Source organism: Quercus lobata, chromosome 3 (assembly GCF_001633185.2).
Source record: "Quercus lobata isolate SW786 chromosome 3, ValleyOak3.0 Primary Assembly, whole genome shotgun sequence".
In the NCBI taxonomy this organism is placed as follows: Eukaryota; Viridiplantae; Streptophyta; class Magnoliopsida; order Fagales; family Fagaceae; genus Quercus; species Quercus lobata.
The window spans coordinates 68857599-68884716 of NC_044906.1; the positions used below are offsets into that span (position 1 = coordinate 68857599).

The following is a 27118-nucleotide window of genomic DNA, read 5'->3' on the forward strand; positions in this document are numbered from 1 at the left end:
TATTTCTTAAGACTTTATATAAGGCGAATGATTGTAAACGCAGAAGATATCAATTAAATTCTAAACAACAAATTTCCTACTATAAACTTGACAAATATGGGTCTTTTCAGAACAAGGGAATCAAGGCATATTAGAATACAAATGATATTTTCAAAACGCATGGCCCCTGCGCAAGGATGACACGCATAAATCGAGAAATGGTCCAAATTTTTTTCTTTCCCTAATCCTTGCGTGAATTCTGCTTCACTATCTTCTTCGTTGTTTTTGCACTTTCTGCTTCTTTACATGCGTTTTGGAGTCTTGCTCAACAGGTTAGCCCAGACTTGTGCTCATAATTCTTTTAGAGAGAGTTTGAATCTTTGATAGTTGTTATACTTCAATATTAAAGCTTTAAAATAGAAATTTTTTTTAGAACTGTTGAAGCTTATTAATATTTCACACCTTCTGGATTCCCTATAGTTTTGGTGGTTGACTTAGATATTACCACAATTGTATTCCAGATTTTTGTTGAATTACATTTGCTGAGTTAGAGCTTCTCTTCACTGTTGTAATATAGTTGGCTGTTAAATCTCATAAAATGATAAAATTCTTTAAATTTAGAACGTTGGGAAAGCTGCAAATGTTAAACTACGAAAATTTTATCTAATTATTGTGTAATCATGACATGAGAGCAAAAATATAACCCCAATTTGCATTTTTGGCCTAAGTACAGAAACAGAGGGAATGATGACATTATTGATCATTGGCCCGTAAAACACATGATCACTTCTCTAGCTTTCATTGAAATTTGAAATTAAGCAAACTAAAGGATGGAGTTACTCTGCCTTGAATGTCATAGAGTGACCATAGGCTAAGCCATTGCCATAGCTTGTCCTTGTCCAATGCTGGATGGTTGTCATTGCTTGGGTCCACACTGTGAAATTTCCAAAATACAAAGCCATTAGTGCCCCCCCACTAGGAACTCGAGAGTCCAGGGTATAGGTTAAACCCTTTGTGAGATTTGGGGTTGTTTAGGATGCCAGAGTGAGCACCCAAGATAGTCTCAATTGTTGCTTTGCCTTCAAAAACTTACTAATGTTTGGAGTTTATGCATTTCACTACCCCTGTGACAGAACATAGCAATATTTAGTATTAAGTGACCATCTAAGGTTAATATAAACTTTTATGTTATCTAAACATCCGTTTGGGATGTTCTAGTTGATGGTGTTTTCATAGGTAGTCAATGTCAATCTAAGCTCTTTACAATTCATTGGTGCCACTGGTGCTGCAGGTGGTTTTAGTGTGTGAGCTCCATTTGGGCATAGATATAAGTTTCATAGGTGCGATCGAACTCACTTGGCTAGAAGTTTCATATGTACAATTGCACCAGATTACTATCACGCTCTACTTTAGTCGGTTGTTTTTGCATATAGTCTCAATATATGCTACAAATTTGATTAAACAAATAAAATTTAAGCTTGTACGGTTTGTAATTAAGCTTGTGAAATCACTTGTAATTAATTAATAAAATGTTATGAGCTTAAAACCATAGTTATTGCTCTGCCTAATAAGTAGACAATTTAGTATTTCTTCTTCTAACATAGGGGTATCCAGGATTACAAACATTGTTATTGTGATGCAAAAAACATCGTTACATTGTAAGTTATAAATTACCTTTGCTGAATTGAAGGTTATATTTTTACAGTCTAGTAGAATACTGTAATACCCGGAAAAAAAAAATAATAATAATAAAATAAAATAAAAGGAGGGGTATTTAAGTAAATTTTGTTATGGGGTCAACTTTTATAATTAATATTACTAAGGGGTTTTTTAGAAAATAAGGTTGAAACCCTAGTTTATATAGTCTAATTTTAAGTCAGCGTATACTGACAGATATTTTGAGAGAGGAGACTATCCAAAATACTAAAGTAGAGAAGATTTGACTACACAATTGAGGTAAGAGCCTATAAATCTCTTTCTTGTCAAATCTAAGCTTTGCTAGGATTTAGAGTATATTTTATGTTGGTAGCTCTGGCTAGTAGCGGAATTATCTAAAATTTCTATGGGTTTTACGACGTAAGTGTAAACAGGGAAGAATTGGATTTAGGCGATAAAATCTTTTTGGGTGGCACGGCTTTCTCTGTAATATTGTCAATTCTGGTGTTTTGTTGGGCATGGAGTTGCTTTGGGTGTATAATACTCTTTTGTGAATATTTAATTATAAGGAATAGTGGACTATTGGTTAGACCACCACTAGTCCAATAGCCTTTGACTTTAGAGTCTATGGAGATAAGAGACAAAGGCTTTTTGTTAGAAATTGTACTCAGCTTTACAGAGTATTCAATATTTATGAATGAATGCTTTTAACTTTTTAGCCTAATAATCGTGTGAGGTGAGTCTTATACTACACAGTGCTTGGGATTTGGCGTGAAACAAATTTTAATTGGAGTAATACAAATGATAGAATATGGAATATAGCCATAGAGAAACTGTAGGAGAATTAATAGTGAGAAATCAGTGGGTACGTTAGAAGTTTCTCATTTGGTCAAGTAACTTGAGGTTATTCTTATTATTTGATTATTGGGTAAATGGTGTTTTAAATTGTTAGGTGATATCTAAGGATTTTAGAGACGGTGTTAGGGAGAAGTTCTTTGTGGTGAGCTAGCTGAGGTAAGTAACCTTATTCTAATGAGTTTTATTTTCATATTTTAACTACTGAAAATTGTTCACAGTTGTTACTATTTATTTCTATTGTATTACTGATTTCAAGTAAAGAATAGAGAATTTCACAAATAAATATGAGCATTGAATATATGATTTATTTATTTAATTGTTCCTTTAACTATATGGATTTAAAGTACAGAATATAGAAATATCATAAATATATTTGAATACTGAAAATATGATTATATATGATTATGGATAAATTGACTATGAATTGATTTTGATACCCAAACCAATGGGGGTTATTCATTGGTATTCTGATACCCAACCAATGGGGGTCATTCATTGGTATTCTGATACCCAGCCAATGGGGTTATTCATTGGTATTCTGATACCCAAACCAATGGGGGTTATTCATTGGTACTCTGATACCCAGCCAATGGGGGTTATTCATTGGTATTCTGATACCCAAACCAATGGGGGTTATTCATTGGTATTCTGATGCCCAGTCACGGGGATATAGCGTGACCATAGTCATAAGATTGTTAAGAATATGAATTACGTTTGAGTATTTGAACTAATTTGAGTCTTTAAAACTGCTTATGTATTTTTAGAACCTATTGTGTGTTATAGCTTTTGATATATATAAAAAAAATAAAAAATAAAAAAAAAAAACTGACTACTTCCTAAACCATCTATGATATATTTGTAAGATTAAAGTATGTGATCTATTTGCAACTCATTATTTTAAGACTATGAAATTTCTTTAGTTATTTTTGAAAACCCATAGCATAGTATAATTTTTGAAGATTCATATTACATCTTATTACTTCATAGATCTATTGTTGGATAGAACTTAATTGGATTTTGGTTACTTATTGAGTTGTCAACTCACCCCCCTCTTTCTCCTTTCAGATTTTGAGCAGGAAGAGTAGCATATGTTTGGGCTTCCGCTGGGATGTGCGCATGAGTGAAGTTTAGGAAATTAATGGAATAAGTTTTGAACTTTTATGTTTCAAGATTACCATTGGTGTAATCCTTCAGACTTAAAGGATTTAGTTTATTTTTTTTGATGTCGAAAGATTATTATTTGGAGATCTTTTGAGAATTTCTTTATTGAGGATATTTTGAAAATTTATTGATGAAATTTTCTTAAGGATAATTATTTAATTGTTCAAGAGGGCCTTACACACTTGTAGAGTGTAAACTTTATAAGTGTGTGGCTGTTGTCACGTGCCTAGCTCTTTTTGGGTTCGGGGCGTGACAAATACTGTTTGACTTCGATTTACGTATTCAAGTGGTATATTTTGAATATGCACAGCCTCGATTGTCTTCTTGGAAAACAATGGCCTAAGTTTAAAGAAACAAATAATTGCTAATCAGTGATATATGAGAAAACATAAAGACGCTTGACACATTACCTCTTGTTGTTGACCTAAATGAAAAGTTAGTTCGTGCTCCTTGCACCAAAGTTGGAGAGCACAATTTAATTGCAGCATGCAACTCCTTAAGTTGTCCCCACTTTAGCTGCCTTAATAGTCCTAAAATTATTAAAAGCTATGGATTATTAACGAGTACTTTATTCATATAATTTTAGAAGCGTGCAAAATATGCTACTCACCATATTCTTCAAGAGGAATGTAATTTTAGACATTGACATGATTAGTTTGAGATAACTAAAAGGCTTACGTAATTTCCAACACTAAAATTTATAAGAAATATATATTTACATAGAAATATAATAACAGTATTTGATGAGGATTATACTATGTAAGCAACTGGTTGATTTGTTTAGCATGTTTACTATTAATTTTATGTGCATGACTTCGTATTTTCAACTTCTTTCAGGATCAGCCCATCCTAAGAAAGACGGTGGTGTAGCTAAAAATCTTGTTATAGCCAATGCTTTTAAATCAAAAAATCCCCTTTTCACTGTTATCATGCGTCCATCCTACGTTAATGGCAAGGATCGTGCGGTAAGCTTTTAGCTTCACTAAAATGGAATATTTTTGTAATTTAGAAATGCAACTCCCATTAACTATCATTTTTCATAGATCAATTAGAAAGATTGTCACACTAGATACTTGTGGCTGGACATTTTGTTGGTAATGATTTTTTCTTATTTGTGTTTTTAGGTGAAAAGATGTAGATCAATTAGATACTTGTTGTTGGAATATATTTGTTAAATATCTATTATTGTTCCTTGTACAGAGTTTACCCCAAGACATTATCAACTACTTACCAAGAGACAGGTTTACCAAGGACTACACCAAAGCAAGTATACTCCCTGTCAAGCTCCAGATTGTGGACCGATTATGGCCTGTGAAGCTATACATTTATGAACGAAGTGGGGGTTCATCATGTGTCGTATCAACTGGTTGGTCTGCATTTGTGAGGGAAAATAGTTTGCAAGTAGGAGATGTTTGCGTATTTGAGCTGATTATGAGGGACGGTGTTGTGTTAAACGTCCACATTTTCAAGTGCCAAGACTAAGTGGTTAGGGTGGATGCAAAGTGATGATAATATTATGTGATGTTTAGAGTGTGTTTACTTTGCAACTTTACTATTCATCCCTATTTTGTTCATCCCAGTTTGCAACTTTATTGATTGGGTACTTTTGTGATGTTTAGAGTTTCACTCTTGGAAAATTTTTAATTACTATGATGAACTTTCATATGTATTTTAAAATGAATGTGATGCTGTATTTTTTTCTGCGCTTTTGTTTGGATTTTGGCCTTTTTGCATGTCATTCAATTATATTACATTGAATGGCGACTCTTGGATTTTATTTTAGGGGGGTCAACATTGTTATTGCTATAGGATTTTGTTCTTTTCAGATGACATTGTTGTATGTTTTGTATATATTGTAACACTTTAATACAATAACACCATGTGCAATAATTTTTAGTCATTATTTTTGATGTTTGCAAATTTAGATGTTTAAAAAATAAGTGAGAAGTTAATCCATCAATTGTGTCAATCAATATAATGTGGCAAATTGAAAAGCTTGATAGCTAAATTTTCAAAATTTCACTTGGTAGCAATTTTTCAAATGTTATAGATGAAGTTAACTTCTTGTAAACTGCAAGGACTAAAATAGGTACTGTTTTATTCAATGAACTTGATGAATCGTTGCTCAAAGAAAAATATCATTGTTTCCTGAAAAATCTTTGTATCTTACAAATGAATAACACAAAATACTGGTGAAATATGTACCAATACGCTATTTGCAGCCAAATTTTCCACGGCTCCTTTGCCAGCTAAAAAACCACGACCAAGAGGACTGTATGGAACTATTCCAATGCCAAGCTCCCTGCATGTACAAAAACATTAAAATTCGAGAGAGCATACTCATGCTTCTGGATAAGATAATTAAATTATATTGAAATCAAATCTACACAAAATGGATGATATTTTTTTTTTTTTGTTGCAGTAGTCCTTCAAAAGAACAGTAGTGTTGCAAACGCAAGGATGAATATAAGGGGAAAATAAAAAAGGAGAGAGATTTAGGATACACGGAAGCATTCAAGACACCAAAATTTATAGAAAAACATCATCTTTGAACTAAACAAACCTGCAAACAACATCTGTCAGACTCCTATCATAACTGCTGCCATTAACTGCTTATGAAAGTGGGTCATCCACACGGCAGAAATGCAAGTAATTCTATCATTGTCATAAGGAATCATGAGTCTGGATTATTTCTAAATCCATTTTCTCAAGAAATTTTCATGAAAAAGAAATTTTCATGAAAACTGTGAAACTTACATTTTATTGAAAATCATACCACTAAAAAAGAAGTAAATAAAAAATATTAAATAAAAAGGCTCCGCATGATTTTTGGAACAACTTAGAAGACTACTTGTAGCAGTCCCAAAATGGCAGAATGATGACACTAGAATTTAGGGCAGCCCTACAAATTTCTTATTGAAGGCAGGTAATGCTTACATCACATCACAAAAATAATCATGAACGGCAATTCTTTATGTTAGCTTCAGCACAATACCTTCACCATATTGTACAAGGAAATTGAGGATCAGACACATGAATTGAGGTATCATAATTAACAAGCCCAGTCAACTTGTTATTGTCAATACCACACTAAATTAATGTTGAGAAATGATTACACCTAACAGGAAGATTAAGGGAGAAGAGGTCTATGGGTGAGACCAGTGAAAATAACTCAAGTTCTACAAAATTGAGTAACTCTGCAAATAACTCGCTTTATGATGTATCCATTTATATGCAAGCCATTACACACAGAAATTGCATTCTTGAGATATTCTACTGCAAATAACTCGATTTTACCGGAGTTCGGTTTTGTGCGAGGTAGCCATATACAGTTGGATTCCTCTTGGACTGCATCTGGACCAGTCCAAATATATGGGCTGGGTGGGTGCATGTGTACAACGTAACTCGATTTTCCAAATCTCGAGGAATTTGAATTCTTGTGATTGTCCACTGCACAGAACTCGATTCAAGTAGAATCGAGTATTGTGGCAGGCCTACCTTTAAACTTCGATTCGTCTTGGACTGCATCTGGACCAGTCCAAATATCTGGGGGCCCAGAAAAATAACTCGAGTTATGTATAATCGAGTTATTTGAAATTAACTCGTTGTCTGCAACATCGAGTTATGAGAAAGCCGTTCCACCATTAACTGGATTCTTGTTATTTGTGCTACACATAACTCGATTTACGGACAGTCGGTTTATGTGCAAGCCCTTGTGCTGAAAATTTGATTGCATGTAACTCGATTTCCTGAAAATCGAGTTATATGGACATTACAATCTATTACCCATTTTTATTAACTCTTCCCCAGTTCTGCAGAACTTGCAGCTGTCCGAAATTACATCTTCGATTGCTCTCGCTTCATCCGGCTAGAACCCACAATTTCCCGCGCAAATTCGTCGAGGATTTTACATAGTAAGACTCTTTTAACGGTTGCTGTCTTTGAAATTACACATTGTTGGTGCATTATTCTCAAATTTTGCATTTTGATGCTTCACACTTCTATGTCTATGTCTATGAAGATTGTGATGAAATTGGGTGTTTGGCTAGTCAAATGCATTGTTGTTAGTAAGGTTGCCTATGTCATAGGTTGTCTTCCTTCCACAAAATGAACTTGCCAGTGGCTCCATATGTGTGTGGTATAGATATATGCTGGTTGTATGTCTGAACTGTACATTGTGCAATTTATTTTCTGTTTTTTGTAGAAGCTGGTGAAACTTACTACATGTAGCTACGAATTTCGAAAATATGTCAGTTCCTAAATCCACTTGTATGTTTCCTATATAATAAGACTTCTGTTATATACTCTAGGTCTCTAACTTCAAATTATTGACTCGGACCAAAATGCATTACAATTATTGCACCAACTAAACAACCCGTGAATAAGAATATTGTTTTTTCATTGTGTTGTTGTAAACTGCTCTAGACAGTATATTGTGTGCATGATTTTCTACACATGGTATCTGGTTACTCTTCAATTTTTGTTCTCTGCTTCAAACTTCATTTTGGTTCTGTTTTTGTGTGAGCTGATCGTGTTTGCACTACTGACCATCGATTAGTTATGGGTCCGAAGAGGACTAAGAGGGGAAAATGCAAAGCTGCATCCGAACCTGAAGTGGTGTTTGATCAATTAAGGTTCCTCACGCCAGAAAATGAGCAAACCTTTGAAACCTTGATTAAGCGTAGGCGTATTTGGGAGAAAGGCAAATCAATTTACAGGAACTGCATCCTTTTGTTCGTGAGAATCTACAGTCTAGGCATTGGCTGTCCCTATGTACAAACATACAACCCCCTCCAGCTGACTTGATTAGAGAATTCTATTCGAATCTATCGGTGCATGAGGATCTTGGTGGTCACAAGGTGGCATCGTCCATACGTGGTGTACCGTTTACAATAACTAGGGAGCACGTATCTAAAGCCCTTGATGTACCTATAATTTGTACACCTACTTATCCAAACTCTATGTCTCCTCGTATTGATGATGTTATGGATGTTCTTTGTGGACGATCAAACAATCGGGATTCTGGCCGAAGTATTAGCTCAAGTGAGTTGACTGAAGCTTAATTATATCTTCTTTAGGATAGCTTGTCACAACATTTTCCCTATCTCTCATATCCATACAATCCCTGTAGACAGGTGTATCTTGCTTTACGCCCTTGTCACCAATAGTTCCATTTGTTTTCCTTCCCTTTTCATCGAAACCATTGTCAAGGTGCGTAGGAGCAAGTATAAGAGGCATGCTTTGTTTTTCCCAGTTCTCATCCATAGGGTCCTCAAATATTTAGGATTAAAGAACTTTCCTTCCCACGAGTTGGTTCACATCCAAGCCCCTATAGGAGCCAAATTTCTGAAACAGCGAACTGCCCAAAAGAAGGTTGTCGACCTCAGTGTTGGTCCATCCAACAGACCACGAGTACGGTCTACTACTGGAGATGTTCAAGATGAGGACATGCATGGGGATCCCACATCTGTTGTTGCCGAGGATGGTGATGATGAGATAGATGTTGACACTGTTGATGCAGCGCATACATGCCCTCTTCCTCCCTCTCTTCATGCTATGATGGAGACCATTATGACGACTCAGGCAGCCCATGGTCAGCTTCTACATGGTCTTCTTGCCGAGGTTGGAGCTATGCGAGCGGACTTAGCTCACTATAGACGTCCTGTTCCACCTTCTACACCATCTGACTCTTGATGATTCCCATTGGGTATTGTACCCAAGGGGGGGACGATTTTCAGTTCGTGGTTGCTATAACATATTTGGAGAATTGTATGACAGTTCTATATTTTTTTATTTTAGTGGCAATTTGAAGAACATGGTATCCGTTGAAAGTAATTTGATATATTAATATGATGGTTAGTTTCATGCCCATCGTTACTATCATTAGTATTATTGAAATGGATGTAATGGTCTAAGAATTTTTTATGTTATTATGTGATTCTATATAATATCAAGTAGATCCAAGTCTGTGTGTAAATAACATTTATTTCATAATTCTGTACGACGCTCACGTGTTTTTAGATTATAGTAATTATTAATACAAATGGAAGGTTTTGTGAAAGCACAATTCGTTTACAGGTTTTGATATTAACGATGAACCACCTAGGAGATTTTCCTTGGAACAATGGCTGAAGCTATATCTTGACTTCAGGCAACTATTTTTATTGGAGGTTTTGCTGAGCTTACATGTATTTTCCACTAATTGGATATTTTTGTCGATCTTAAATCAGCAATTATATTATTCTGAATTTGATCCTCGCCTGGACTATTCCTCATGCATCATATTTTCATTACAAAATTTATTGATGAAACCTTGCAGTGCAGACTCGTCGAAAAAGATAAAAGCGACACTTGGCATGACCTCATTCACTCTAGCATTAGGTCTAACGGATTTTTTTTAATCAAATATGAGGAATCCAAACAGGGAAAGCCCCTTACATAATATATTAGATAACAGTGAGCTGAAGATAATAAACATCGTGAAGTTTAAGTATGTTGTGAAGGACCAAACACGATTAAACAGATATAACAGTGAGCTCGAGCCACTAACATCAAAGTTCTGAGAGTAAAGTGGTGCTTTCAACCTGTAAATGTGTATGGGACGTGATTGTTTGAGAGCTCAATTTCAGTGTTCAAGATGGTTTTACCATGTGCAATCTCTTCTAACCAACAGTCACGGATTATGAGAAGAGTGTTTTGACTACCATCCTTGAAAATGACCAACGATAATGAACACCCTGATGTTTAATGTTTTTACGAATGACCAAACACAATTAAACAGATATAACAGTGACCTCAAGCCACTAACATCAAAGTTCTAAGAGCAAAGTGGTGCTTTCAACCTGTAAATTATTATGGCACGCGTTTGTTTGAGAGCTTAGTTTCAGGGTTGAACATGGTTTTACCTATGTGCAATCTCTTCTAACCAACAGTCACGAATTATAGGAAGAGCGTTTTGACTAGCATCCTTGAAAATGACCAACGATAATAAACACCCTGATGTTTAAGATTTTGTAAAGGTAAAGTCCACAATTAAACAGATATAACCAGGAGCTCAAGCCACCACCAACATCTACGGTATAACAGATGTGGTATTCAGACCAAATTGGGCCTCGCTTCAAACCGACAAGTCTTTGACCACGATGTTTGATCGAATAGTCGAGTAAGTAGGTATTCCCTCAAATGCAGTCTCACATTAATTGGCTACGATTACAAGAGAAATTTCAGTGTTTCAGCCTGTGGCGCTACGTAATTTGTAAGAGTGATGGTTCTGAGACCAAAGTGATGCTTTTAACCTGTAAATGTTTAATGACCAAAGATAATGAACACCTCATATTTACACACCATGATGTTTACAGACATTCAAAATGACCAAATCACAGAAAACACTGTGATCTTCATAATTTATTTTGTGAAAGACCAAACATAATTAATAAATTAATATTGCGAACTTGCTGGTGAAAGACAAAACACAATTAATATAGCGAAGTTTGAAGGTGACCAAGTTCTAACTCTAAACACACGTCACCAGCCTGCTTCTGTCGCACCAACTGTAGTCATATCAAACTCCTTCAATCGCAGCACATGCGCCAACAGACGCTGCTGCTTAGTCAAGTCATGTTCGGTGCTCTACACGATGTGGATACCCAGGTCGACACTGTTTCACACCCACACTCACGTGAATACAGAATTGTGAAATTGGATGCACAGATGTCTCATTTACATCTACTGTTGCAACTACTGCCCACCTTTGATGTGACATTAGGAACATTTAAAATCCTGTTCATATAGCGTTTTTCCTGAAGGGTTTGACATGACAGGCCCTAATAAGTGAAATTGTAATGCCTGGACCGTGAAATGAGGTTATAAATGCACCAGTGATATAATGTTAACTTTCTACCCCGCTAACTTCGTAGATTGATTAAGCTATGAGTCGCAATGCCTCAACATCAAATCGTACAATGCGAAACAAGTTTGGACCTACTTCAACAAATGCATCATCAGAAGTTCCAACAGATCAACAACTACATACATACACAGACCACTATAGAGGAAAATGGGTTGGAAAGAAGAGAGATTTCATTAATATGCCAATATACACGTATGAGAGTCTTGGAAGCGTCGGACACATCATGGTCGGCAAACCTACAAAACTAAGTACAGATACCACCGCAATAGAGTTCACTATAGTAGAACCATCATGGTCAACCCTATACGAGAAGAGGTGTGAGTTAGAGGTGTATTGTCGATGGCACGGGTTACGAGTTCCTAAGGCACGCTCTGCCGAGTTACCTAGAGATGAACCTGCCAACATACTTGCTCGTCTTGAACAAGAGAACAATCAAATGCAAAGGCGACTAGACCGTTTTCACGCAATCCAAAAAGCTAGGAAGCATCTAAAGGGGAAGGCGCAAGAGCGAGCCATGAAGTCTATTAATGAAATTACTGCGTTAGATGATGAAACAGATATTTCAGACTTCTCAGATTCAAGCAATGATGATTTCCAAAAATTTCTACCTACGAACATTAGACGTTGTTGTTAATGTCTACACATTATGGGAAATCTGTGATGTTATTGTTAATGTGTGACAAATGATGATTATGTATGTTCAACTTTTGCAACTCAAAAGATTAACTGTTTATTACTTTTGGCTAAGTTTATGTGAAATCACTTTCTCATTTTTTTCATACGTGTTCTTTGTTGCTACATTCAAGTAATGTGGGTCATGGACGAACAATGTCCTTTGCTTTGTAATGTAGGGAAAACCTTAGGAAGTGAAATGCCTCCAAATTATATTTATTGCACATTACTTGTAGGAAAATTTAATAGATTCAATACATACAGACTGATCCAAACCACATAGACCAACCGCGCATATGATTCAATAATACGAATAATTCTTTTATATGAGTTGTTTGAGTCACGATATAATATGCACGTATCTGTGTATCTTAGTTGTAATAGTGTCCTACTTTATATAGGTACATTACATAAAGACTCGTCCAAACCAGACTAACCACTCACTCACTGAAAATCCATATGGCTCACCCAACACACTCTCACAACGATATTTGGTTTGCTTAAAAATAGGGTAAAGGCCTAAAAGCCTGATCAGCCTTTCAAATGTTTCATTCAAGTTATTGGTTTGTTGTAGCATTGCTTGAAAGCTCCCTAATATTACAATTGTGATGATCGGAAGCCATTGATGTAAAACTTGGAAGCATAGTTTTCTTCATGTAATTTTACATTGATGTTGAGAAAATGTAACTACATTTTCTACCTGCAAAGACTCCCTGAAAAGTTTGTAGGGAAACAGGAGGATAAAACTCTCTACTGTTGCTACACTCACTGCTCGTAATACTAGCATTTGGCAAGTGAGGTTGGAAAAGGCTAACACAGCTTGGCACTGTTCGGCGAAGTCATGTTCGCAGTTCTGTATGTGCTGCTTAACAACTCGACACTATTGAACCCTGTCCAGTCATATCATCCATGCTCACGTGAATAAACAGATATGCTACATTTTGCAATGCACTATTTTCAAGGATGCAGAGGACCCTTCAAAAGTGTAAGCAAATTTTTGGGGGTAAGCTGTCCATCATTGCTACACTTGATTGATGTAGTTCTGCATGTGATACTCAACATCTCGAAACTATTGAACCCTGACCACACGTACCCATCCCCACTCACGTGAATACACATATGTGCAACCCTTTGCAATGCACCGTTTTCGAAGAGGCAGAGCATCCCTGAATTGGTTATGCATCAATTTTGGGTGTGAGCTGTCCACCATTGGTACACAGATGTTGTTCGTAGTGCTACATGTGCTGCTTAACAACTTCGCACTGTTCAACCCTGTCCAGTCAATACACAGATATGCCTTCTTTTGCAATGCACCGTTTTCAAGGATGCAGAGCATGGCTGAAAAGTTTATGATACATTGAACACAGCTCAGTACTGTCTCAACAAGTCATGTCAGATGAAGCACAGGAATTCTGAATAGTTTTGAACAAGACATACCAAACTGGTCAGAGAAAAGTCTTAAAACCACATCCATCAGAAATAAACCATAGTAGTGATCAAAGTCCCTAATTAAATATAAGCATAAACATCACTAGTTTAAATTTTAAACAGGTTATCCTTGTCCAAACTTTGATGGTCAACCAAGTGAAATATTGAGACACTAATCACAACAGGAGTCCTTTCGATAACCTCAAAGACACAGACATCTCCTTTTTCTAAATTATTGTCTTTCGAAAATGCAACCCAGCCTTCCCCGAATCTCATTGCTTAATATGTTTTGATGGAGGGTAATAGCACAAGACATTGATGTGTGACAAATTGCTTCCCAATAATATACTTGCTTCCCATATATGTTTCCAAGCCATATTTAAGAGAACATCATAATCACATTATGTATAAAGGCTCACCATATTATGTGGCACGAGATACCCATGAAAGAAGGATTTTTAGGCTTGAATTTTTTGGCTGCTTGGATTGCTCTCTCTCTCTTCCTCTGGACATAATCGGTAATTTTTTAAGAACAAACTTTTCTCTGACTTCATGTTTTATGGGTTTGTACATTGAGGAAGAAATGTTTGTATCATCTTCATCTAAGTTTTTGATATTTTTACCTGAAGATCTTCCAATTTACAATTCTTCCTACGTGGATATTGAATCTCAATGGCAGTCTTATCAAATATAACAATATGGAAGCTTGAATTTCCTTCATATCTGAAGACTAAAAAATAACCATAACAGATAGAATGGTATTTAGCGAAATCCTGCCAACCATTACAAAACCAAATGTTGTTATCAGCTTTCTTCAATCACACTTGCCAAATTCCACCATAGGGAGCAATGACTGTAGCTACGGTGGATAGCTCAGTATTGTTGAACCCTGACCAGAAGTACCCATCCACACTCACGTCAATACACATAGCAGCGCAGAAAATTTTGTGCATCAATTTCGGATGTTATTGGTCCTATTGCTATATTGATGTTCGTAGTGCTGCTCAATAGCTTTGCACTGTTGAACCCTATCCAGTCATATCACCTACACGCACGTCAATACACAGCTATGCATCCTTTTGCAATGCAGCATTTTTAAAGGATGTACCTATAGCATCCCTGAGAAGTTTATGATACATTTAACACAGCTCAACATTGTCTCGTCAAATCATGTCAGATGAAGCACATCAATGTTGAATAGTCTTCACGTGAATAAATACGCAACCTCTTTTGCAGTACACATCACCAGCCCGCTACTGTAGCACAAGCTATAGCCATATGAAACAGCTACCTCAACGAATCACATGCACCAACAGACGCCACTGAACAATATACTGTCAAGTCATATCATCTTTATTCACATGAATACTTATAGTCACATCCACCTGAATACTTGCCCTTGCAAAACCCCTATATAAAGTCCCATTTACATCTACCCTTGCAAAACATCTACACATACCGAAGTCCCATTTACATACATCTACCCTTGCAAAACTTCTACACATACCGATCTAAAGTCACATTTTCCAATGTCAATGCGTAATTGGATGCTACCTCGTTTTCCAAATAACTATAGAACGCAAAGAGATTCTGACGAGAGGGAATACTATGCCGGATTGCAACAGGAGTGGGACTTTCACGTGAACGAGTCCAACGCTCTGCACAATGATCTCCTGCAACTCGGAGCGCCTCTTGTCGAGCGTAGCTCGCTCACACTGCCACGACAAAACATTCACCAATATGAGCGTGCAGTGACGAAAATAAAAAAAGAGAACAATCTTATGATACTTCGTAGGTCCAGGTATCATATGCTACAATTGGCGGAGGAGCAAGCCGTTGCAACAAACAGGCAACTCACTCTGGCAGAACGTAACAATGTCCTCAACTACGAGGACTACCTATCAGAATGAATGCCACTGTGGTGTGTGTGTGTGTGTGTGTTATGTCTATGGTTAAGTTAATAATGTTAGTGTAAGTTATTTTATGTTTTCTGTGTTATGTCGTACGTGCTTATTGAAAAACATCATGTGTGAGAATATTTGACTTTTATGACTTATGTGAGAATAATCTACATTACGAATAACATGCATGCTTCTCATAATCAATAATAAGGTTTACATAGTACAAATGCAACCATACATATAACACATAGTTAAGCAAAATAGTTCTCCAACAAAATCTAATTACACCACGACACGACACGATTACTCTTCATCTGACATCTCCACGTCTGACTGATAAATGGGATCAGCAAGAATTGATTGCATGAACTGTGCATGCTCGTACCACCCTTCCTGCACTGACTCTCGAATCTCGACTTGGGTTCGATATCGATTAAGACGTATCTTCATTCGATTATTTTCTTCTCTTATGCGGTTCAATGCTTTACGAAGTTCGTCGATGCTGTCTCTGGGCATTTGTGATGCGAGTCGCCGAGGCACTGGCAACTTCAAACCAACCAACTCATCATAAAACATTTGTTGTTCACGAAATAACCAAGCCCACTCCTGTCTCATGGTATTGTGAACGTAAGCACTATTTCGCAAATTCGGATTGATTGGATAGCTGAACTCATCTTCCAATACCCAACAACGACCCATAGCAGTGAACACATCATGAGGCCTATAGAGTTGTGGGTTGCCAGAACCAGACATTGACACTGAATACAATAACACCAAATGATCAAGTTAACAGTGTGTATCAACTGTTGCTAAATAATGTAATCCTGCATAGAATGGTACACAGCAAAGACATTCATAAAATTGTGTACTATTGCATGCTAAAAATGAAATACTAACACTAACACCAACATTTGACCATAAACAATAGACATTGTTGGTAATGTCTACACATTGTCTTCAACACTAAATGTTGTTGTAAATGTCTGACCAATGATGATTATGTGCAATACAAAATGTTGCTATAGTAAAGAAATTATTTCATTCTCTTCTCACCAACGTTTACTACAACAAATAACCAAAATCACACCAATGTACTTACTTCACATTCATTCAACCTAAAAAATCAAAATTTAGTACAATATCAAATGAAAATAACATTGCCCTAAAATTGTGATGTGAATTTTTTACCTGAGGTGATACAAATTTCAATTGAGTTTGAAGAAAGCCGCTGTTGATCCGTGGAGGAGTTCCAACTCAGTTCAGCAGAAAGTCCTCAGTTCAGCAGAGAGCAAGGCACACTGAGTGGGAGAAGGTGTGCAGAAATTATAAGAGAATAACTCGACTTTACGGATATCAAGTATACTTTATAACTCGATATTACAGAAATCGAGTTACATTGAAACACTCCACCTGACACAAAGACAGTACGAAATCAGGGTTTATAACAGTATAACTAACTCGATTTTTAAATAATCGAGTTATGTAGAGATTCAAAAAAAAAAAAAAAATGCCAGCAGTGCGGGAAAAACCTGTATATAACTCGATCATAGGAGTATCGAGTATTTCATATAACTCGATTTTAGATTATCGAGTTACAAAAGAGGGGCATTTCCCTATTTAGTTTCAGAATGAGGGCACAAAGATGTTTAATTTCCGAAAAAAGGGCATTTGCCCATTTTGGCCATAAAAATTATAATAGATTGCTAAAGGTTTCAGCAACCTTTTTTTTTGGTGCTAATCAAGGCTTTATCAAGTTGTGGCTGGATGGGGTGGTTTTTTTGTTGGAGGGCTTTCATGGCCTTGGCAGTATTGGGGTGATTATAAGGGACTGCTCTTGGTTGGGCCGAGTGTGCCTTTGGGTCTCAAACATTTTGTTTCCTCCTAGTTTGAGGGAGTAGGGACCGAGGGAGTCAGCAATGACTCTGACTTTTCAAAGTATATTTTGCTAATATATATATATATATATATATATATTTTACCTCCCTTTACATTTAATACACACACACACACACAAACACCATTTTACAATATATACACACACACACACAATCACCATTTTATTTTTTTAGGACACAAAGTGATGATGAACTAAAATATAATGGAAAAATTGACATTTTATGCTTACTAGATGTAATAAATTTTAATAGCAATATTTGACATGATTAAGGCACACAAAATATAACATTCAATTCAGGGGATAGTTATTTTAAAAAATAATTCAGATTCTACGAAAAAGAACAAAAGTGTACCTCTTCAAAGTGTCTTTGTCTAGATTTTATTTCTTCTTTTCTTGGTTATTAGAAATGAATTGAAGAGATGGAAAGATTTCTTAAAGAGCATAGATTACTTTTTAATTTTTTTTCCTTTTTCCTTTTTTTTTTTTTCTTAGTGTCTTTGAACACAGGAGATGATAATATTTCTTAAAGCACATAGATTCCTTCTTCCTTCTTCTTTTTCTTCTTTTTTATTCTCATTTTTTATTTTTTATTTCTTAATTTTTTTTGACAACAACAATAATGATCTTATTATAAAGTTATGAAAGAGAATCATGATGGTGAAAGTAATCCGCTTTCCTTTTCAATCTAATATTTATGTTTCAAAAAAGAAAAAAAAATGGAATTTAACAAATTTCATTCAAAAAAAAGAAAAAAAAATGGAAAGATGAAAACAAAAGCAAAAAAAGGAGGGGGGGGGGGGAGCTTAGGTACCTTTCTTCTTGCCTTTGAAATATTACTCAACAAAGCCCCTGTAGTTTTGAAGCAAAAGTGATTAAAATACTAAAATATTCAAGTGGCCAATTAACTATAGCTAAGAATCTGATTTTTTGAATGAAATTAGTTAAATTAACTAATAAAATCTTTATTAAGATTTATGAATTATCTATATATATATATATATATATTTATATTAATAGGTAAAACTGGAGAAAATCCAATTAGATTTCAAATTAGAATTCAATTAGAGTCTAATTTTGCGCCATATGTCCCATTTAATTTAAGTTTTTTATTTTTTGTGCAAAGTGAGTTAATTCAATGTAAAAATTGGATTTCAATTGGAGTTTAATTTTGCGTCATATATTTATCTAATCTAAGTTTTTTTTTTTAAATTTTTGTGCCAAATGAATTAATTTAGTGTAAAAAATGAAGAATTGAATATAAATAAACTATAAAAAACATAATCATATATAAAGGGGAATTTAATTATGGAATAAAAATTTAAAATTCAATTAAAAAATATGATAAGCCAAGATTTTAATAGAGAATTTAAATATAAGATAAAATTTGAATTTAATTTAATATATATATATATTTAAACAATCACGTGTAATGTATGGTTTAAAAAAAAAAAAAAAAAAAAAAAGCTAATACCACATATAATTTGAACTTCTTCTAAAAAAGTGTATAATTTGAACTGTATAATAATTTTACCCGTGCATATGTACAAAGCTACACACAAGTTAATATTATTTACTATATAATAAAAGTTGGGTTTAGAAGCCGTAGTTATGCCAAGTGGCTTTACCAAATTGTAAAAAAAAAAAAAAAAAAAAAAAAATAAAAAAAAAAAAAAAAATAAAAATTTAAAAAAAAAAATGTTCTTATTTTCTTCTCCTATAATTTCTAAGTTGATAAAAATATTAATTTAATTACAATCCAAACTCTTCATCTAATCATTTTTTTTATTTAAATTATATTATCACATGTAAAAAAAACAACATAATACACATAAAAATAAAATTAAAAAATCTGCAACGATCTTCATCTAATCCTCTATTTTTATTTAAATTATATTACTACGTGTGAAAAAAACAACATAGTACATGAATATAAATAAATAAATAAAGCAACGTATTCAACTACATACTCAATGTAATCAGTCTATTTGGCATTTTTTTTTATAGATAATTACTTCTAATTTTTTTTATTCAATCTATGACTTTTTTCTTTTTTTGGATAAACATACATCCTAAGTTAATTATTCTTCTCTTATAATTTATAGAATGATTAGAAATCTAATTTCCTCACAATTGAAAATTCTCTCTCTCTCTCTCTCTCTCTCTCTCTATATATATATATATATATTGTTTTACCGTGTATTCTTATATATTCTTAGGCAAAACTTCATCCTCTTCTTCTTTTCTCCCCATTATCAACAATTCTCATTCTCTTACAATTTTTATGTTGTTTAGAAATCTAACTCTCCTTTGTTTTTATTTTTTATTTCCTTATTACTTAGGCTATTTGATGTTTTTGAAATCCATAGTAGAAATCTTTATCAAACCTACAATCCAAACTATTCCAGGTATTTATTTCTCTACTTTGTTTACGTGTTTTTGTTTTTGTTTTTTTAAGTTTTGCTTATGAGTCATAAATGCAATTTTAAATCCATAAAATCCATTTTATAAACCTCTATAAATTTATACGCTTTATCTATTAATTATTAAAGAATTATCAAATTTTGTATTCTCTCCTACAACAAGGGTTTCATTTGTATTTGTGTTATGTTTATATGTGCGTTATTAGATTAAATTAATTTTCTTGAGTAGTATAATTTTAATTAATAAAAAGGAGAATAATTGAGCAATATCATGATGTTTTAAAGATTTAGATTTCAGCTTCACACCTCAACAAATTAGACTAACATTTACTCCACAAATTAGACTAACATTATATTTTTGTTCATATTAACTGTTCATTAAATATGGTTAGACATGATTTTTATCAATCATTAAATTTTCTATTATTATGATTTTTTAGATAAATATATTATTTTATTTATCTTCATCAATCGTGCTTAGAAACTTGAAAAGGTTCAAGTTTTACGAATTCACTTTTTTATTTCCCTTGAATTAAGAGAGTTTAAGTTTAGTATTGGTTTTACTTTTTAATGAAACTCTTATGAAGATAGTTTGCTAGAGATTAAACTCTATTAGCTAAAATTTTAACAATATAAAATTCTATCTCCACTAATGTGCAATTTCAACTAAATCTAGTAAGTTTACAACTTTTAAACTATTGCTACATTAATTTTTGGATAGATACAAATGCTTAATTGTTGATATCAACTTTTTTTCCTCTTCTTCACTATATGAATTTGATAGGCCAAGAATGTATTGACCCCTAGTGATGAATTAACCAATTAATTAGCCAAGTTGATTAATTAATTTCAATTAGCATGCAATAAGCGTGGTAGCACAAACAAATCACCAATTAAACTAAATGCAGCGAAAAATAAATTTGACATGGGTGATTTATTTACGAATGCGGAAAACCACCGAGGCAAAATCCCACCGAGTGAATTTAAGGTCACCACTCTTGAGAATCTACTATTATCACAACAAGCGGTTACAAGTAAAGGAATCCTAGTACCTTATACCAACCAACAATTGAACCTTTACCCCAATACCCGATTGGACTTATTTTGTAGTGACAATTACTCCTTTTATTGCACGGCTCCCAGTACGTGACTAACCAATTAATGTGCGGATCCCAATACGCGGCTTACTCCTTTGCATGAATCTCAGTACGTGACTAACACTAACTTCAGAAGGATGTTGGCTGCAAAGTTCTTCAATTCATCACACGATGAAGATCACGAATCTCCTTGGTTACGAAACCCTACGGCATACAAACGCAGCAGCTTCTTGAAGAGAAAGATGAACTTAAGCATACGTTTCCAGTTCACAATATGCTTGTGAAAAAACTTTTCATCTAAGTGCATCATCTCTGACGGTCCTTAAAATAATCCTTATATATGTTTAGGATTGTGAGAAAAGAACGCTCAAACATGTATACACGGATTGGAGTGAAATCAGATCTGAAAAACTGATTTTTTTAAATCTCAATAGATAGGGTATCTATCGAGCAGCTGTCGAGCATTGGGCAAAGGCTGCCTTTTAAACCTCGATAGATGCTATCTGTCGAGCTAGCTGTCAAGATTTAAAATCCAGCACTTCTTCACTTAATTCTTGGACAGATTTGCATGGCTTTAACACTTGAACTTGAAACCTCGTTCCTTGAAGCATTAAACACATCTTAGATCTATCCAATTACAAGTAAAGTATGTTTTGTCAAAAAATTAGCCAATTCTAAATTGACATATGTTCCTAACATGATTCACATATGTCCTAACAGAATTATCTACAATTTTTATTTTGTCAATACACGTTTTTCTTTCATCAATTTTAATTTAAGTGTTAATTTATCTACTTTTAAAACTTTCAATCCACGCACTTGAAAAAGTTTAAGTTTTACAAATTTCAGTTTTTTATTTTTTTATTTTTTTTTATTTTTTATTTTTATGAGTTAAGAGTTATAGTTTAGTATTTATTTTACTTTTTAATGACACTGTTATGAAGAGTTTGTTTGTCAATTTGGTTACAAAGCATGTGAAGATCTCATATATAATCATCTCAAGTAACTTTACTCCACACATAAGGTTAACACTTATTCTTTCTTTGTCTACATTATGCATTAGGAAAGTCAAATGCCATGTTTTATCTCCTCAAAATGCCCATTCCTTTTCAATTTTTTCCTTTCAAAATTAAAGTGTTTTGGTAATAGGTTGTACTACGAAATGCATAAAGATAGTTAATTGTCATTAATTATTAATATAGTGACAATAGATAGTTAAGTAGATCAAACTCTTTTACCAATAATTTATTATGAATAACAATCTATTTTCTAAACTATAAGAAATTAAAAATTTGACTTCATCTAAAATTCTATTAGCAAAAGTTTCAAGTATATAATTTAAAATAAATTTCATATTTATTTTGATTGTATATCATTATTTTATGTTTTAATATGTAAAATTTATATATTACACACCGTGCTCATAAAAAGTTACTCAAATGTATGTATTAATTATATGTCATAACATTATTATGTTTTATAATGTGACTAACTAATTATTAATATAGTTTTGAATCTTTTAATTTATTTACATATATTTTTTTTAAGTAAACCGTGCAACACACATGCCTTTAACTAGTAAAAGATAATAAAAGAAAGCCAATTAATTATATCATTCCTCCTATGTAACAAAGCATAATATAATCACAAATAAAATAATGTGATTTTTTATTGAATATTAAGACATAATTAGCATTGATCTATGTTCACTTTGCCACTATCTTATCACCTTTTAAAATATATATATATATATATATATATATATATATATTAAGAGGCCATTGGTGTACTAGTGAACCTTGGGAATAGACCAACTTTTTAAGAGGAAATGAAAGATATCTTGCACTAGAGGCCCATGATAATTAAAATTAACAAAAATTATGTTATCTGTTGCATCATATTCTAATATTAAAAAAATTGCTTAAAAATGAATAAACGAAATGTATAAAGAAATATAAACGGGATAAAGAAATCTAATTAATAAATGAGAAAATATAATTTTAGTATGGCATGTTTAGGAAAGGTAATGTTAATATAAAAGTTTAGACATAGATAAAATAAGATTAAAAAAAAAAGAGAAAACAGGTTAGATAAAAGAGAAAGAAAACATATAAATCTATGTTTTTGTGTGTGTGTGTGTGTGTGTGTGTGTGTGTGTTGGAGAAGGTATTTCTTCTTTTTGGCACAATGTCTAACAATCCTATTTCACATGGACTTAGCTTTACCAATTTTTGATTAAGGTAACTATAAAACTTCCCTAGGTGTGTTTTGAAGTCAAAACTTATAATCTTCTTGATGTAAGTATTGATAAAAATTTCTGTAAATTTGTTCTTTTGTATGTTTGTTTTTCTATTACTACTCTTAAACTCCTGGTTGTTTTGCTTTCTTAAATTTTTTTATATAAACGTTAAATGTAGTAAAAAAAAGAGTAGGGGGGTTGGATAATTTAGTCCTATTTAGTTGTTCATTTGCACTTGAATTAATTTTATATGTTTGTGAGATATTATTGTTAAATGGGTTTGGTTTATGTTACCTATAATATATATAAATATATATATATATATTGGAAATTTTTTATTCTTTACTATTTATAAAAAAAGGGACAAGACTTAGGTACATACTTAAGTGTTGTTTCTTAGGTTGTTTTCTTAAAATTTTGTCATATGCATTTTTTCACTTAGGACGGAAGTGTATTTTTTTTAGTTAAGTAACCGCATTGATAAATTTTAAGATGAAAAACTTAAAAAATAACATCTAAGGTATTTTGTCCCAAAAAAATATTTCTTATGTTGTGTGAGCAAGGCTTGTGAGTTATGAGTATGTTTATATAAACAATATTTTCTATTATAAAAAAAAATAAAAAAAAATAAAAAAATTATCTTCTCATTTTTTTAACAAAGCAAATGAGTCATCACTTTCACTTTTCTCCCAACCAAAATCAACGAAAGAAAATTAAATTCCTTTAATTGAAGTGTAGGCTTCTGTTAGTAAGTTCAATTTATAAGAAGTTTCGTAATAATAGTTGAAGGGGATAAAAATATAGCCTGACGGGCATTATTAAATGGGCCTGACGGATCCAGGTCCGTGGGCCAATAGAGAGCAAGCCCAACTTATGCAAAGGCCCATTATGGATAGATACAGCAAAAACCCTAGATGGAAAATACTTGAGACACACGCTATGGAATCCTAAGGTAAATGGAATCCTAGTCGCACTAGGATTCCGAAAGATACATGCATAAATGAAGATCTTCTCTACAAGGAAAGGTCTTGTTCATCACGTTTGGGACTACTAGATTCCTATAAGGAAAAGACTTCTATACCAAGAAAGAGGTGCCAACCTTTTACTACTATAAAAGCCCCAATGCCCTTATAAATCAAAGTACGCATAATTAACCCTTCTCTAGTACTCTAGAGTTGAGAATAGTTCTAACTTGACTTTCGGAGGGTATTTGGCCGGCACCACACCGGTGCTCTTTGTTAGGTCACTTCTTTCTTCTTGCAGGTCGCTATTTCAAGCATACGAGGATCGTGTAGCTCACTGGTGATTTTTATGGCATCATCAATAGTAAAAGTCCACTTGTTGGGTAATTGTAAGTTCAGTTTCAGCTTTCCTTAAATAATTTCTTTCTCTATTTTCCTCTTCAACCGACTGTCCCTCTCTCTCTCTTCATCTCATTGACCTTGACAACGTCATCCATCCGCATCCTCACTCTTCTATTAATCAATACTCTTTGTGAATTATCTATTTCTGTGTGGGGTAAAAGATCAGTAGGCCCATGTCGATGACTACATTGGGCCAAAGGCCCGGCCCATGGGAAAAATCTCTCCTCGGCACAATGTAGCCGAGGATGGAGGAGGTAACTTGCCACCGCTAGTGACATTCCCTATCATCTCACGGAGCGGGAAAAGTACTAAAGCAGAAAAGGACAATGAAAGTGTTGAAAGGAAAGGCTACCATTATCACATTCAGTGCCTTGTGCCTGATACGGCCATACCTTTCTATCCTTACAACCACTCCCAACAACTGGAAGGAAGGGCTGATGGGACAAGTACCTACCCTAAGAGCCTCATTCAGGAGGAAGGAAATTACTATAAAAAGGGAGCAAAGTGACACAGAAAGGGCGGGGCGGGAACCCCCCAACACACCAGAGGCACTGAAAAGAAAAGGCTCCCCAGACCGTGGCAAGGACCGATCCTCTCTGATGAATCCGGTCCGCCTCAACCTGATCGGAAAGAGCACCATGATGACCGTTGTTCATATGCTAAAACCTAGTTCTTTGGCCCACTCTCTACAAATTCATTGTACCGGACTCACAGGTCTAAAGTCCCATTCATTTTGGGCTTGGCCTAAAAAATGTGACCCTACAGTTTTTTTTTTTTTTTAATATTAAATTTATATTTGGTTTGTGTTCAATTTGTGTTTGAATGATGGGAAAACAATGGAAAAGGGGAAGAAAAGTAATATTAATTTCTGGGTTTTTTGTGTTTTCCTGTTTTTATGTCTGAATTTTTCCTCTTGTAGCAGTAGCTTGTTTCTTGATTTCTGTGTGGAAATCATAATTTTTAGACAATAGATTTTTTATTTTTATTTTTAAGGACTTAATAAAATTCCAAACTTTCAGTTCTGTTTCTATATAAAAATTATAATTGATATAGAGGCATAGTTGTTAGTTTGAATTGGTACAATTGATGTCAAAAAGAGGCTTTCTTGAATGTTCTATTCCTAGAAGATGCCAGGATGAGAGAGTTAGCCCTGTTTCTCCAAAAGAATAAAAATTTTCTTGGGTCTTTTTTCTTTCCTTTTATTTATTTATTTTTTTATAAATAAATTTGATAACTTCTGGTCTTACTTTTGAGTGAAAAAAAAAAAAAAAAAATTTTGACTTGAACCATAACATCTAAACAACCAATTACATATGGAAGGGTATATCCTGTTAAAAATAATTTTCATTTGTTGTTTTGCCAGTTGATTGAAGAATAATCAGTCTGGGATAGTAAGGGAAAAAGTAAAGGTTGGAAGGCCAAGTTGTTTCAGGCAGCTTTTGAAGTAAGTTATCACTTTACCGACATATTTCCAATGGGTTCAATGAGTACTCATGAAGCCTCCTTGTTGTCATCATCATTCTAATGCTGTTTTTGTTCTTTGTGTCATTGTACCAAAAAAAAAAAAAATGTTTATTCATATGAATCATTGTCATTCTCTCAGAGCATTTATATTTTTAAATAATACAAAGAATATATTTTAGGAATTGAGTTTGTCCCGCTGAACCCATGAGTTCCTAGCTTAAAAGTTCCTTGCTATTGATGCAACTCTCTGATACACAACTAAACCTTTTGGACTGCAATGTTTTGCACTCAGAATTCTCTAGAATACTGCCATTAGTAAATATAGTTGTTTGCTTATATGCATTAAATTTAACCCAATGCCTATGTATAATCATTATAGTTAAAAATAATTTTCATTCATTGTTTTGACAGTTGTTTGAAGAATAATCAGTCTGGGATAGTAAGGGATAAAGAAAAGGTTAGAAGGCCAAGTTGTTTCAAGCAGCTTTTGAGCATTACCACCACTGCTAAAAGCTAAAGATCATTGAGATTTCTTTGTTCTGTGCAATTACATCTTTTTTGTTTTGACAATTTCTATATTTGCTTTCCTTTTTTTTTTTTTGTAAATCTTTTAGTGTTTCCTATTGTAATGCTATTAAATTAAATTTGAAATAGGTTTAGGTGTTTTAAGTTAAACTCTTAAAGAACAAAATGCCTTAGATCTATCAAGGCAAGCTGAATCATGTAGTGTTCAATGTTCTAAAATCTTGCAAGCTCTAGACCATTTATTCATTACTTTTGTTTATTCGATTTGCTTTAATAATTAGAAAGCATATGACATGTAATCCAGTTATCTTTGAAAAAACAACTATAATTTTTAAAAAGAAAAGTCAGATTATTAATACACTGCCAAATCCTACCTAGCTAAGTTGCTGTGCGAAATCCTATTGACAAGGGTTTATGCAATCACTTTGAGTTATACTACGGCCTATGTAATTGTGGAAGTCTTGCAAAAGTATACAACATTTCTCTTCCATAAAATTAATGCAATACATTTGTTTTTTTTCAAAATTCAATTGGATTATGTCTGGTGT

General features: G+C 33.7%; 1 protein-coding gene and 1 pseudogene across 1 annotated transcript; one reads left to right on the forward strand and one right to left on the reverse strand.

The window, feature by feature from the left end:
* Window positions 1-101: 101 nt before the first annotated feature.
* On the forward strand, window positions 102-212 carry LOC115983098 (annotated as a pseudogene).
* Window positions 213-15732: 15520 nt separating this feature from the next.
* Window positions 15733-16928, reverse strand: LOC115982202. The gene is made up of 2 exons (XM_031104738.1): window positions 16753-16928; window positions 15733-16322 (listed from the first exon to the last, which is right to left on the reverse strand). Exon 2 carries the CDS (start codon window positions 16315-16317, stop codon window positions 15868-15870), a length of 450 nt encoding a protein of 149 aa, XP_030960598.1. The 5' UTR covers window positions 16318-16322; window positions 16753-16928; the 3' UTR covers window positions 15733-15867.
* Between the last annotated feature and the right edge of the window lie 10190 nt (window positions 16929-27118).